Raw genomic sequence first — 16,215 nt, 5'->3', positions numbered from 1 at the left:
TCCAATTCAATGTGCTTTCAATTCCATTCCCCAGGAGGTCACTCAGATGGTATGGCATGGGTGCCATTTATTTGTCCGTTCTAGAAATGATGCCACTGGCTTCATCTGTTTCAGCCCTTGCTCCATCTTTTTGGGTGTAAGTTAGTTGCAAATGAGACACTTTCTGTCCAGGATTTGCTGGCTTCTATCCACACATTCTTTTTCAGTCCTGCAATTAGAGCTGAGAGTCCCAGCTAGGGAGCATGCTGCCTGCTTAACACCTCCTGTTACTCTGTTTATTCTGATTGCAATGGCATATCACTAAAATATAAAGATGGATATGGCTTGACCACTGCTTTAGACCAAAAACATGTAAGTGTCTCTCTTAGCTTATAATTGATTCTCCTTTAGCACTCGTTATGTGCTAGGCACTATACTGGTATCTTGACACGGACCATCTTTTACAACAACCCTGTGAGACAGGAGCTATTTTCTACTCATGGCTCAAATAAAAAAAGAAAATGGAAGTGCGAAGAAGGGGAAGTAGATATACCTAGGAAGAAATGAAAGTAGGCATTGAAGACATATGCCCACAGTACAGTTTCTACAAATGAAGGATCATGCTGAGTGCAGAGGGGCAAAGATTTGCATCAGAGCTAAAGGAAGAGAAGTCTCAGGAATGATTTCAAAGAGGAGGAAGATAAAGTTTTGGCAATGCAGATGGGCTGGGGAAGACCCACAACTACACATTTAAAGGTCAGAGGTGACCACCAAAGCAGAAGATCTTTCTTCTCAATTTGGCATCCTCCCAGGGCAGAGTAGAAAGCTTTGAGGAACGCGGGAGACAGGCCCAGGAGAAGGAGACAGCTCACAGAACTGACAGAGCACAGCAAGGAGAGGGAAAGAACCAAAGACTCACAGGGGAAACACAAAGAGGAAGAGATCCCCAGGGCCTATGGAATTTTGCAATCCCATTTTCATTATTAATCACAAAAGCTCTTATGTTTTTTATGCCAAGCGAAGATCACTCATGACCTCATTTAACCCTCACAACCACGCTGGAAGGATGTGTTATTGTCTGCAGAACCGTTCCAAGGGGGGCCATAAAGGCAAACCAAACTGCAATGGGTTGAGTAGCGACTGAGCAGGCAGAACATAGTCTGCATTTGGGATAAGTTCTGGACAATAAGGAACTGGCCCCAACCAAAAGCTGAGCAGTAGGCAGTCACTTTAGCACTGTTTTCTAATGCCATCCAAACAGAACTCTAAAAGGGATGTGGTTTTATTCACCTTCAAAGAAAAAACTGAGATTTGGAAGCTCAGTGTGGTCCCGTGTCCTATCTTCTTTCCAATAAACCCTATTCTGCTTCCATAAAGGGACCAGATAGCTCCAACAGACATCTACGGAGAGCTTTCGTGCACCAGGATGGGCACTGTGAAAAGAGCACTTGCCGCAACTGTCATGTTTCTAATTAGTAATAAAGTGACAATGAAGCCCCTAAGCCCAGGAGTCAGGCTTTCTAAGTTTCAAACTCAGCTCTGAGTGTCCTTGTGTCTGTTTCCTCATCTGTAAAATGGGATTCCTTGTGAACATTATTTAAAGAAAATACACATGAGCCCTAGCCAGTTTGGCTCAGTGGATAGAGCATCGGCCTGCGGACTGAAGGGTCCCAGATTTGATTTCAGTCAAGAGCACATGCCTGGGTTGTGGGCTACATCCCCAATAGGGAGCATGCAGGAGGCAGCTAATCAATGATTCTCTCTCATCATTGATGTTTCTATCTCTCTATCACTCTCCCTCTCTGAAATCAATAAAGAAATATATTTTAAAAATAAAAAAGATAATACACATGAAACAAACAAGTGCCTGGGGCATGGGAAGTGTCAGGTGAAAGGTTAGCAAGTAGCTTAATCGCCCCTTTACTGCCAAGAAAAGAGGCGAAGGAGGAGGGAGCTCAGACTGGGAAGCTGTAAGAGCCTGCTCTGGATTTGGGATCTGCCAGAGCCCTTATGCCACCAGCAGACACCATCTTTCAGAAATCCCCTTGAGGGGGCCAGGGAGTGGGGCGGGCATTGGTGCTTGCTTGCTTGTTTACTTATGTGTTCCTAAGTTGGGATGGACCCTCAGCTTTTACTCCTGTGGGCAGTGCCAGGGGAAAGGCGAAGAGAAGGAGCTGAGCCGTGATGGTCACTTCTGGGGAAACCGGAGAGGAAGGCTACACAGCACAGGCACAGGTGCAGGCTGAAACCCGCACAGGCAGAGGCCGGCAGGAGGCCTGGCTGGTGTTCACATCTTGATCTCTCATTTGGAATCCGGAGAGAGAAGCCAACAAGTTTCTTTTTCCTCTGCCCTCTCCCTGGCCAGGGCGCAGCAGCCAATATTCTGGGAGGGCACTGAAAAACAAACAAAGAGACAAACAAACAAAGGTCTCTCCTACCCCTCCCTTACTTCCTAGGTCTTCTCCTTCCCCCTCCTCTCTCCAAACAGCACCACTCCTACTTCCTTTTCCTTCCCTCCCTCTGCTGGTGGCTGGTTACTTCCCGACCCTTCTGTCCCCGCTGCAGTCCGGTCCCCACAGCCAGGAGGGCGAGGGCGAGACTGGGTGCGGGCTGTGCAGAGAGAGCAGCCAGAGGAAGAAGCCAGTCCGCCTCCTCTCTCTCTCTCTCTCTCTCTCTCTCTCTCTCTCTCTCTCTCTCTCTCTCTCTCTCTCTCTCTCACACACACACACACACACACTCAAAATTCGCCTGCCGCCCCGCTTTCTGTTCCAATCCAATCCGTGGAACCGGCGAGAGAGCGCCCCCAGGCCGGCCGCGCGCGCCCCGCTCCGCGCCCCACGCAGCGCTAGTCCGGGTCCCCAGCGAGCGCGGCGCTTCCGACGGGTGTGCCCGAACATAAAGCGGGGAGTGAGGGTAGCGGCAGATCCAGATCCCAAGATCACCTTGGGCCACACACGCCGCGACTCGAGCTCTCTCCTCCGCGCCAGAGGGAAGAAGAGGGCGCCCGCAGCGCCCAGCGCCCGTGAGAACCGCGCCGCCGCCGGCGAAGCGCCCACCTGCCGCCTGCGCACCAAGTGGGACTCGCCGCCATCCCGCGCCGTTCGGGCTCCGGGCGCTGTCACCCCACCTCGTTGGGCATCCAAATCTCCCTCGGCCCGGCCCCTCGCGCGTCCGGAGTGTGCAGTGTCCCCCCGCGACCGACGCGACGCGAGGAGCGGACGCGCGGCCGGGACCCCGCGATGGCCGGGGCGCGCGGGCTGCTGTGCCTGTGGCTGGGCTGCCTCTGCGTGAGCCTGGCGCGGGGAGGGAGGCTGAGGCAGCATCCGCCCGAGCTCAGCAAGACCCTGCCCGGAGACCGCTCCGCAGGTGGGGGCCCGAGCCCCGTGCTGCGGCCGCACGACAAGGTGTCGGAGCACATGCTGCGGCTCTATGACAGGTACAGCGGCGGCAGGACCCGCGCGGCGCGGGCACCGGGCTCCCCCGAGCGGAGCGCGCAGCCCCTGCGCCCCCGGGCCCTGCGCGAAGGCAACACGGTGCGCAGCTTTCGAGCCGCTGGAGCAGCAGGTGAGTGCCCCCTCGACCCCCACGTTCTGCTGCCCCTTCCCTGGTCTCCCCGGACCCATCGCAGCCCCTGCTGTGCCCTAGGGACCTTCCCTCACCCTCCGCAATTGCCCTCCCAGCCCTCCTGCCCACCACACCCCTCCTTTGGCCAGCGGGGGGGGGGGGGGGGACCCCAGGTTTAGAGTCTCTGTTGGGAGGGAGAAGTGGAGAGAAGAGGGGCTGGGGGCAGCGGAGGGGGTGGGCTGGAGGAACTGCTTGGGGATAGAAGGGGGGCTACCCCGTGCCCAGGGGAGCCCTCTTGCCCTAGTTGGCTGGATCACCTCTGGGGGTACTTATGTTGATGTTTCCTAAGTTGATCAGCGGAAATTCCCTTGGACTGGGCTCTAGCCATGTTTACCTAGAGGCAGAGGTCATTTTATGCCAACCGCGAGGCACCGGAGAGAAAAGTCACACTTGAACTAGACGCCTCCTTCCTAAGTCTTTTAGACAGCCGCCTGCCTCTCCAGACCCGGCCCCCGCTTTGCTCCAGTATTACTATAGTTGACACTTCTTACTTGATAGTCCCTTGGCGTCAAACACACAAACTAAGCCAGGTGCTGGGGTGTTTCTATAACTTAAATCCCATCTGGGCAAACAGGGCTGTACCATCCACCCAGGGAGCCGTGGGGGTGGGAGAAGCAGCCTTGGATGGATGTAAACACCTCTTGGAATCTGCTGATGAAAGTCTGCTCATCCCATTTTTCAGCACACAGATCGCTGTGGACTGAAATTCGTGGCTTACCAGGGTTTCTCCTGGCCCCCGCGGTGAAGGGAATAACTTATGCTAACAGCCTGCCTCTCCTGTGCTAACAGCTTGAGGGAAAGTTTCCTGGACGTTAACTGGGTGTGCAGGCTTTGAGGATGCACCAGACTTTTTTTGTTCACCGCGTTCACGATGCAGGGAGACATAGCTGCAAAGCCAGTCTTCCATGAACCTTGAAAAACAGCCAAGAATCTCCAAGTCAGGAGGCCATGCCTCATGCTCTATCAGGTCAGAATCACTAGAAAGAAATCTCCCAAAGCTTTGATATGGAGGACTCCTGGAAAAAAAGGAAAACCAAAGCATCTATCAAGGGAAGCCCTCAGCTGACACTGTAAATAGACTCTGGAGCTCGTAGGCATGATGACATTTACAATAAATGTGAGTTATGCTTTCTAATGCAGAAGTCTTTAGCTAGAGGCTGAGCTGAACCAGATTTTCGCTTTCTTCTTCAAGCCACGAGCATAATCCGTAAGGAGCTGGCCTCTGCTAAGGAAACAGAAACCCGCTCTGGGTTATCCACAGTACGCCCACCACGGGACAGCTGACCACACCAGTGAAAGCTGTTTAATTTTAGTGCAGGTCTGAGGGCAGAGCTCAGGGAAGGAGCTCTGTGGGAGCAATAAGAATTAAAAGGATATTAAGTGGGCAAAGCAGGTGGATTCGCGAAGATACACAGATCACTCTTACCTTAATAATCATTTTCTTTGGTAACATTCCCAGGGTGTGTAGCTGAAGCTCCCAAGAGACGAATAGCATTTTTTTTTTTTTTTGTATCAAGTTTGATTTTTAGTATGAATCACAAGATTTGGAGGTAGAATGTGAGTTTGTATCATTCACACATATTGCATACTTTTTGTATGCTCGTTTCAGGCTGAGTGAACCTTGAGTGGGAGATGGATAAGGATTTGAACAACTCAGGCTCCCTGTGCTTTTTGGCTTCAACTCTTTTCGTGCATCCTAATTTCAAAGTGTCCCTTATCAGCCTCACTGTAGTCTTACACCATCAAATGATAAACTCTGATACGGAGGCCACAGGTACTCTTGAAATGATGAATGGCAGCGTGGAGCATATATACAAGGCTGTGTGCCCTGATAAGAAAAGCAATTCCTTTAGCATCCTAGAGACTGTCCTAATGACTTTATTCATCAAATGTGGACACTGGTTTTTGTGGACATTCAAGTGTCATATTACCACATTGGGAACTCCTGGAGAGGTGGTTCATGTTGGACCCCTTCCAAGAGTGTTTAGTTACTAACACAGTAAAAGGACCTTGTTATAAGGCAGTTCTGGCTCTAATAAGGCAAGACTCCAGAAAGGTGCTAAGGTTTTCACGTGCGTCTCTCTCCTTTATCCACATCAGCGTTTCCATAACACCCTTCAACTTGTAACCCTTCATCATACATTCTGATGTAAGTGAAAAAACGCTCTCTGCGTTAATAAATTAGATATGTTTTCTAGACCATGGTGTTTAGATTTCACAACACATGGGCTTCTCTGTACCAATCGTGGTCCAGATTTTAATGGAGGGTCAGGTGGTATGCTGTTTATATGGAATAGCTGCTGATCCGGCAGACTTTCCAAGTGCTTATTCAGGCTGAGTTATAGTATTAGAGCCCTATTTGCTACTTGGAACATACCTGATTACAATTATTTATTGTTCTAAGCCTAGAATATCTTTGGTTGAAATGTAGCTGCTGTGGTCTCCCTCTGATTACTTTCTACTTAAACCATTACTGGATGGTGGGTGGCATTCATCCTAAATACACTTGCCACCAACCCCTTTCTCCTGCCTCAGTGCTATGCAGCTAGTGTGCCAAAAACCGTTAAGTTTGAAGCACACATACGTCTTTTTGTGATGTGTAAGGGTTTACAGAAGGATGGGTTTTTATCTTTCCTTTGTAAGAGGTAATTCACAAAATTATTGATGACAGAGAAGTCCAGCTTAAAAAAAAAAACAACAACACGCTGTCTCAAGGAAGACAAGAGGGATCTAAAATCAGCTCTTATTTTCATCTTAGCTTAAGTTGTCCTTGGCTACTATAGAATAAAAGAAGAACAGTTTACACTGGATTTGCTCCTGGCTTGATCTTTAAAGATACATACTCTGTGTCCATTAGTTTCTCATCATTCCCACAGTCACTTAATCTTATTTTCTCTCCATCATAAATTTAATCGCTTTGGGAATAGCAAGGAAAGCATGTGCATTATTATTAGGAAACTGTCGTTATTTTAATTTATGACATGTAAGTACAAAAAAAACTTGTATTTCAGGGATATGTGTCACCTTTAAAAAAAAAAATCACAATGACTTCCATAGAAAATTGAGGTATTCCAGACCCAAAAATGAGAAAGGGGAGTCTTTCTTACTATGACCAAAAATATTTAAAAATAAAAAATATAATTTGATGTGTTTCTGAAGTGCCAGGCTAAAATATAAAGCTTTAGGAAAGACATAATTACGGGCTGAACAATCATTCCAATAAGAGCCATTCCTGTAAAGCACATGGGCCCAGGGGAAAGCACCATGTTTTATGAGTTTCATGGCAAGGAGACATACTAACTTTATTAAAACATAGTTACCTTTAAATTCCTGGCACCTAGAAACTAAGCTCCAAATTAAAGAGTACTTAGATTATCTGACGTTTTTATTCAAAAGACAATAGTACATCTGGAGAGGGGGAGGTGGATGTGCAGCTGCTTTGAATTACACATCACTTGGAATACATGATAGCCCTTAATGAAGTTTTTACTGTAATAGGCAAGACAGCTTTACAATCTCTGACATTTAAAAATCCATAATGCCATGAATTCTTGATTATCCATGCTAATGGAAAGGAGGAGAATGGGTCACATATAAAATAATTTAAATCGAGCTTTTTTAGTATAATTAGACACACTCAAAGAGATCAAAAGACCATGGGGAAGTCAATTAAAAAAATCCCTAAGCAGATAATTCACTCAGGGAATATTTGTACATTAAAAATATATACATAATTAAGAATATATTAAGAGGGTTACAAACATTTTATCTAAGCAGTAAAAGTTCATAAGCACTTTATTGACCCAGTTCAGATTTTTCTAAAAATAAATTAGGGACATGAATGTCATATATGCTCTTAACCACTTTGAAATTATATAATTTTGTATTTGAAAGAGGTTTGAAGAAAGCAAGTCCAACTCCTGATATGGAAGAAGAAATGGGTGTCATGATGTATTTGCCAGAGAACTGGCAAACTTAACTGAGCTTGTCTCCAAACATATGATTTCTAATAATCTGATCTAATTTTCTAGGAAAAAATTTTTGTAAAAAAAGGATCTGTAGAAAATATTAACGGGTGATATTAACAGGTGACATAAAATTAGGTCCCAGGTTCAAATAAATTTCTAAAAATATGATGTTTTCATTCCTATTAGGACCTTTCTGGGCCTTTAAATGCTAAAGGGTTCCCTTAAGATTGGATCACTTTCTCTCTGAGAGAGCATTTTCAAGAATTGTGGCTCTAAAATATCTAGTAAGGAAAACACTGGGTCAGAGCCTTTCTAATTTCTCAAGAATGAACATATGCAAAATTCAAGAAAAAGCTGTCTAATGTCCCATCAGTACCTACCTCAGGATTTCCCATCAGCACCTACCTTAGGATGTGTACTTATATTGTTACTTTTGGACATTGTTACTTTTGGACTTGGGTCCAGCTTGCATGGTATCATCTTCCTGCTCTCATGTTTTAAATGTTGTGAATGTCATTTTTAAACTTCATTTTCCTTGCTTCTCTATAAATTCTTCTTCATTGTTCTCTATAGGATTGATATTTATTATTTTGCAACTAGTATTATTCTTTTGAAAGAAAAGCTCCTCTATTTGTGGAGATCATTTACTAGAGATCATACATGTCACTTGGTTTTATAACCATTAATCCTTTGTTTAAATACACATTTGTTAAAGACACCAATTAAATTTTTTATATAATTTCTATTGTTTGTTGTATTTATTAGGTATTATAAAATCACACCTATCCAAAAAAGCCGAGTCACAATTAATGAGCAACTTTACATATATTTTCTATTCTCTTTTCAGGATTTGGGGACTGCAACATCAGAACTTTTCACCTCAAATTTTGATGGTTTCCCCATCTATTCAGTTTGCATATCCTAGTAATCAGTATCTTAATAACTTTATTTTGGTGCTAGTAGTGGAAAGAAGTTTGGCATCACAAAATAGTCTCAGCTTGAACTTCCCCATGCCAAGTTTCAATTCAGAGTGAATTTGTAAGATTATGTTATGAACCCATGAAAATAGAATTTTGTAATGGAAACATTGACCTAATACTAATCAAGTGTCACAAGTACACCAGGATCATGTCTGTTTTGGACAGCTGTAAATGATGACAATGGAACTGAAGAGCCCTCATATGTGGAATACATTTAGAAATCAATACAATTTCTAGGCTATGCACATGTTAGGAGTGATTGTGTCCTAGTGTACTTCCACATAAAGCAGTACTCTCGGTAACAGTTTCGGTGATAATATTTTTTAAAGTGTGGATGCATCTTCATCTAAAACATCCACATGTACGTCACAGAATCAGGTGATCATAGTGGGTTCATTGACTCCTTCAATGTTCTACCTCCCTTTAAGATCCATCTTTTCTTGCCGAAACCGGTTTGGCTCAATAGATAGAGCGTTGGTCTGCGGACTGAAAGGTACTGGGTTCGATTCCGGTCAAGGGCATGTACCTTGGTTGCGGGCATATCCCCAGTAGGGGGTATGCAAGAGGCAGCTGATGGATGATTCTCATTGATGTTTCTAACTCTCTATCCCTCTCTCTTCCTCTCTGTAAAAAAAATCAATAAAATATACTAAAAAAAAAAAAAAAGAAGAAGATCCATCTTTTTTTGGCAAGCCACAGTAAATGCAGTGCCTTATTTTTATTTGGGTACACTCTGAAACAAACGTGTTTGGACAAACTGATCCTACTGTATGACCTGTTAAGTAAAGGAAGTAAAGGAAGTTCTTACTTTACTGAGTGAGGTTCTGTTAAGTAATTATCTTACAAAATAATTGCACCCAATAGTTTTAGACATGCAAAGTTCTTTGTCCAGTCCTCTGCTTTTATAGTTAAAACAACTGAGGACCAACATGATCTTATTTGCTTTTCCTTCAAAGAATATTTTCATTTCATTGCATGGAATTAATCTAAAATTTTTTAATTGAGTGTAATTGCTACTCTTAGGCATGGGTTAAGAAAAATGGTTTTCAAGTAGAGAAGAGATTCCTAGAGTTGCAATTTTTCAATTGCCTTAGTCTAAGAGTTAAGAGATCTCAATGCTAATTTTGGCTGACCTGCTAATTAATAAAGTCATCTAATATTTCTAGGGCTAAGCCATACCTACTGTGCCACTCAATTGGGATGGTGAAACTCAATTGAAAAAATGAATGTGAAAATGAACTAAAAGTTTAGAAGCCTAAGTGAGGTAGTCTTAATATTTTGAGAGATTGTTGCTTCTCACAAAAACCTTAAACATGCCTAAAATATTGCTAATGTGCAATTGTTTGAAGCCCAAAAGATATACCCGAGTGGCAATGTAAATAGGAAGAGATGGCAGTACTCCTGTAATGCAATTTATGCCATCCCAAACCTACATTCAATACGTTATTCTTTCTGTCTTGATCTTGGTGGCAGAGTGGAGCAGGGTTGCACTTTTCTATGGTGACTTCTTGAAGTTAGCTTGCTCTAAAAGTATGGTCTCTAGACTAGCAACATCAGCATCACCTGGGAACTTGGTAGAAATTTCCCAGCCCACCCAGGACCAACAGATGAAACTTGGGAGGTGGGGCACAGAAGTCTCTGTTTGAAGAAGCGATCAAGGTGATTCTGATGCATGTTTAAGATACACTGCTCTCTGCCGAAACCGGTTTAGCTCTCTATGTTTCTAGCTCTCTATCCCTCTCTCTTCCTCTCTGTGAAAAATCAATAAAATATGTATTTTTTAAAAAAGATACACTGCTATATGTTCATGTTCCTAGAGTTTTGAGTATCCTATCATAACTAGCATCTGAACATTAAGATTGGTGAAAATGTGAGTCCTGGCCCCTTTAGTGGGTCTTCCCATGAACAAAAGGTTTATGGATTTACATAATGGTAAGCATCTTCACTTTGGAAGGTATATTACTGTACTTATGACAGTTTGGACCCTGCAGAGGCTAGGTTAGAGTAAGTCAATCAGCATTTTTTTTGCCCTGCTTTCACAGCTGCGGAGAGTTTGGAGTCTAATCAATTTGCTAGAGAAAGGATGAGGGGAATGGGGCCTATAAAGCACATGTGTCAAACACAAGGCCCGGGGGCCAAATCCAGCCCGCCAGGCCTTGCAATGTGGCCCGCACCGCTCTGTCATCACTGCACTCCGCTGTCAGTTTATGACATTGTCAGTTTATGACTGTTCAGTAAACCATTCGGCCCGCGATTTAGGCTGGATTTTAGATTTTGGCCCCTTCTCTGATTGAGTTCGACACCCCTACTATAAAGCAAGACTCGTTCTTGTATTCTGAGGACCTGGCATTGTTTGCTACATAACAGGTTCTCCGTAAACATTGCAGTTGAGCTGAGTTAGCTGTTGAATGGACTAGATAAGAAGAGACCATAGAAAAGCTATCAGCCAGGCAAAGGTGGTTTTTTTTGTGTGTGTGTGTGTGTGTTTTTTTTTTTTTTTTTTTTTGTGTGTGTGTGTGTGTGTGTGTGTGTGTGTGTGTGTTTAATAAAATTTGCCATCAGAGAATTTCTTATGAGGCATTTTACCAGGTGTATATTGAATGTAAATACTATTCTACTTTGTATACACCGTTCTAATAATCCTTCTTCTTTAATGGTCGGAAAGGAAACTGCACACTGTACTTATCCCCAAGAAGGGCTTTGGCTGACTTTTGGAACTTGAAGCTACTTGAAAGTGTTTTCACTTTGGATAAGTAGGAAACACTTTTGAATCAAGTAAGTTTACACATTTGTTCATTCAACAAGTTTAACAACTATTTTTCAGGATATAAATGCTCTGTTCTGTGCCAAAAAAAAAATAATAGAAGTTCAAAGATTTATAGGACATAAGTCTGCCCTCTGAGAGCTCACAGTCTAGGAATGGCCTTGGATGGAGGCTAAGAGAAGATAAACTGATTGATGAGTATTTTGCCATTTTAGAAAAAACATACATTATATCATCTTTGGCCATGATTGACTTAGGGCATAGAGAATGGTTGTTTTGAGGTCCCATAAAACTCAGTCATTTGACTGGGAGTCTGCAGGAGAAACAGAAATCTATGACTTGGTGTTCTATTTAGAAACACTCTACCTTGCCTTTGCCCAGAAGCTGAGGGTGGCAGAAAGAAACTGTAGTCTTGACCCAGTAACCTGCAGCAAATGTTTTGCCCATGAAGGTGGTTGCATATGGCCCTGTCCTAGGCACCCCTGGCCTTTCTGGCATCTATACTTAGTTTAGAGAAAGAAGTGGGGGGAAAGTTGTTCTTCATAACATATTTTCTGAATGACTGAAATGTTTTCCCTGCTCCCTGGGGATTTAAGTAATCATCAAGATTTCATGTAGTCTATTTGTTTTAAAATCAAACTTTACATAGCAAGCTTTCCATTGTATGTCCTAATTCCTTTTGAAAACGTCCTGTGTGGGCCAGCATGAAGGTGGACTTCCACTTGCCACTCCCTGGGCTCCGCCTAAGCTGCCTCCCCAACCCCACCCCGCTCCCCAGAGGAGCCAAACTATTGCAAGAGTATGACTGGCTGGTCCTAAGTCAGTTTCTCCGATGAGGCCTATGTCATTTGCTGCAGGTGTTCTGTTTTCAGATGAAAAATAAATCTTCTGTTTTTATTCAATAAGTCAAACTCCTAAAAAAAAAAAAAAAAAAAATCCAGAAGACCTGGGTTCCTCTACAAAATCCATTGCTAGCTAACTGGCTAACTTCTATGTTCCTTTTATTTTGCCTCTCTATAATGAGAAGTTGTTTATTTATGAAAGAAGCACTTACTGAGAGCACAGTTTAAGAGTTAAGCCCTGTGCTGGGGGCTGAAGAGTCTGGTATTAATTACTACAGGGCCTTGTCTTTAAGGAGTTTATGGTTTGGGGAAGGAGCAACACTATGATGAAAATGGTAATGAGGCAGGGTCTGAATGGAAGGCTTGGGTTCTCATGACAAGCTTGCTTTAAGAGGTAGAGCCTGTGCTTTGTCTTACAAGACAAATCTGGAATTCAAGGAGAGCAAAGGTGGATGAAGGTGCAAAAGGGAGTAGGGCTTGTCCAAAAACTCGCCTGACTTTTAAACCCCCTTTCAATTCAAAGATATTACAACTATAGAACATTCAAAATAGGATTGTAATGCCATGGTAAATGGCTAAATAGATTGCAGTAGATGTATCCCCAACACGGAAAATCCAAGCTTGTGTCCATGCCAGCAAACTGAGAAAACAGCACCACCTATTGGTAGTTAGTTATATTTTGGCGTAAAAAATATTTATTTGGGAGGAACTGGAAATCAAGCCTGTTGTAGTTCCTTGCAAGGAATCTGTGGGGTTCACCTCTCACACCCTCCTTACCATAAGATCTTCCTGTAATAGTCCTGAATTATGACCTTCTATCTCCGAGTCCCACAGAAAGGTCTCAATATCAGGCTAGACACTTAGAAAACCATGACTTGTATTGGTTTAGATTTTTCCTCCATTCAACTATCACCATTATATCTCATCTCATCATTGACACTAGAAAGGGGAACCCTGATCTCTTGGCAGGAAACTCCTCAAGTATTGCAAACTATTCTCATGTCATTGTGAAATCTTTCTTTCCTCTAGTTCATGGTTTTCTATTTTGGCAACTCAAACTTGTACAGACATTTCTAGACTCTTCAATATCTTGATAACTTGCCTAGTTAGTCTCTTCTATAATAACCTAGTTAAAATGAAAGCACCCAGAATTAAGTATGTAACTCTAGATATCATTGGATTGGTGTGGTGTACAGTTAATGTTTCCTAGTATCCAAAGACTATAAACAGCTTAAAAATGCACAAGCTATTATTTTATAACCTGATTTAAAAAAATTTGTTTATATTATTAACATGTCACTTTGTTCTTACTAATCAAAAATTATTCCTCAGGTTTTAGATTCAGTAATTCCAAATAGATATAATCAGAAAAATAGAAAAAGTGAACACTGAAGCATTTTTAATTCACTGTTTGAACATAGATATCTATGCAATAACTCATGGGGAAGAGAGGAGCCTATGGCAAAACTGTACTTACTGAGCATTGGAAAATACTAATTTGAAAAGTTAAAATGACATTATATCTAAAAAATAAAAAAAGAATGAGAATAATTGAATAGATATAATTGCTATTTTTTCCTGGCAGGGATGTATGATCTCACTCTTATTTATACCTTCATACTCACGTGCTCAAATCTATACAACTCTCACGGTAATGTTTTTGTCCATTGTAAATACTAAGTATTTGTTGGGTTGTTTTGAGGGAAAGAACATTGACTTGCACAGAACTTAAGTGCTTAAAAGTTAGAGAAAGCAAAAATAAAATGTGGGTTAGAAAAAATCAAGGACTGTTTTGTGGAATGGTTGAGATTTCAAGCTTCTTGTTTTAAAAGTGGGGAGGAGGGGATAGGAGGGGATAGAACAGGCAGAGATAGTGAGCCCCCTATCTTGGGTGGAAATGGTGGGAGCAAAGGCTTCAAGTGCTGGACATAGGACACCTTCTTTTAGGAGCTAAATGTTTACTGACCATTCCTTTTCTGAATGTAGGCAGCTTAGATATCTGTTATGACTTCTGGTAACTAGGTAATACAGAATATTTTTATAAGTTCCTATTCAAAACATTGGAAATATTGCTTATGCATGAGCTCCCAGATGTCCAGCATTGCATACTGTTAGAATGTGCTTCTCCCATTCCCTGCCCCAACACTCCCTTTTTCCTTCATTCTTAAAAGTCTGGTTCAGAATTACCTCTTCCCTGGGTATGAGCAAAATTCCTCTTCTCCTTAATGGGCAAAGTTCATTGATCCTTCCTCTGTGCTCTAATAGCTTAGTTAACTCCTTTTACAGCAAGTAACATCATCATGGCATAGCTACCTGCATATTGCTTATCAATTCACAATGTGGTTAGCAGCTGGCATTTGTGCAGCCCTGAGACCCAGCCCAGGTCCCAGCACCCAGTAGTACAAAATTCATATTTTTAAGGAAAACATTTTTTTTTTTTTGCTTTGGTTCCTATTGTTGATTGTAGTGTCTGTTTGTGTGTAATACACAGATAACACAAAGCTGGGTATATAATCTCTATGCCATGAAAGCACTATTGCTAAATGACCCATTTAACTTCATTTTAGAACGGTTTGTTGGCTTTAGACTTTCGGTTGCAGATGGAACCAATTAGGTGTTACTGGAAGAAAAATTAAAAAGTATTCACCAATATTATCTTTATCTAATAAGTCTTTGATAAGGAAAGTATGTTGCATTCCAAGAAGGGAATTTTTTGTCCAATTTACTTTTTGGTTTACATATTTAGGGTTGGCAAAATCCCAATTTTTCACTGCCTTTGGAGGAAAAAATATGACCTTTTTTTTTTTCCTTTGACTACATGACTACTAAAACTGGTGGTTATTCTAGACAACCACTGTCCAGAGGAAATTTAATTTAAGCCACAAATGCAAGCCACATATGTAATTTTAAAATTGTAGTGGCCACATTTAAAAATATGAAAAGCAACAGGAGAAATTAATTTTAATAATATATTTAAAATGTTCTGCACCCAATTCTGAAGAGGGAAGGGTTCCCCACACCAATAAGCAGGGCCTCTGAGAAATCAACTCAGTTCTGATGCTGTATACCTGGAGACAGCATCAGATTCCACAGAAAGGGCTCTGTCCCACAAGACCACCCTCCACTTCAGACACTAACTGCAACTCCAGGTTGTTACCTATATTTCTGACCAACTGGCTACATAATTGTAGGCTTTTATAACCTCTTCTCTCCAAATATTCACGTGTTCACCAATCTGGAAGCTCTCCAAACCCTATTTTTGGGAGGGTTTATGGAGGTTTCATTATATAGGCATGATTAATGAAATCATCAGCCACTGGTGATAACTTTCTCCTCCCCATATAGGTCAGGGAGTAGGACTAGAAGTTCTAATCCTTTAACCACTGGATTAGTTCCCCTGGAAACCAAACTAGAGCTTTACTAACCTCCTAAAGTCACCTCATTCATATAACCAAAGATACCTTATGGTTCTCAACATTGAGGAAATTCTAAGGGTTTTAGGAGCTCTGTGCCAGAAAAGGGAGGAAGACAAAAAAAAATATTAAGTTAAATTAAATTAATATATATAATTTATATGCTAGAGGCCCAGTGCACAAATAAATGATAGAGGTCCAGTGCACAAATTCATGAATGGGTTGGGGTCCAACGGCACCCCCCACATGGGGGCTAATTGGGCCAGGCTGGTGGGTGGAAGGAAAGGTTAGCCAGCTGGCCCCACCCCTGATCAGGGGGCCAGTCAGGCAAGGTTTGCTGGAAGGAGGAGCCACAGGCAGTTGGCCAGCTGGCCCCACCCCCAATTCAGCTGGGGCCAGCCTAAGGGAGGAGCTTCCCCTTGATTGAGCCTATTGGCTGGCCACAGTGTGCATCATAGCAACTGGTTGTCCTAGTTGCCCCGGTGTTCCAGTTGCTTGGCTTTTATATATCAACTAGGAGCCCAGCACACAAAATCACGTGGCTCTACCCACCCACCTGCCACCTGCCTTGACACCTGAAGCTCTCCACACAGAGCTCCAGCACACCTGGCCCAGCCCCCAACCCCTCTGGCCTTCTCTGGCCGC

At 42.8% G+C, this 16,215-nt stretch overlaps 1 protein-coding gene across 1 annotated transcript in view; it reads left to right on the top strand.

Moving 5' to 3' along the window:
• The first annotated feature begins 2,566 nt into the window (after window positions 1-2,566).
• Window positions 2,567-16,215, top strand: part of BMP3 (bone morphogenetic protein 3) — a 30,365-nt gene continuing 16,716 nt past the window's right edge. The window contains exon 1 of the mRNA XM_084890827.1: window positions 2,567-3,543. Coding sequence (XP_084746953.1) covers window positions 3,219-3,543 — 325 coding nt within the window. The 5' untranslated portion in view covers window positions 2,567-3,218. The remainder of the gene's footprint in view (window positions 3,544-16,215) is intronic.

This window comes from Pipistrellus hanaki (genome assembly GCF_964339955.1).
Source record: "Pipistrellus hanaki genome assembly, chromosome: 1".
Taxonomy (NCBI): domain Eukaryota; kingdom Metazoa; phylum Chordata; class Mammalia; order Chiroptera; family Vespertilionidae; genus Pipistrellus; species Pipistrellus hanaki.
Note: the sequence above shows the minus strand (reverse complement) of the source record. Positions and strands in the feature narration are given on the sequence as shown.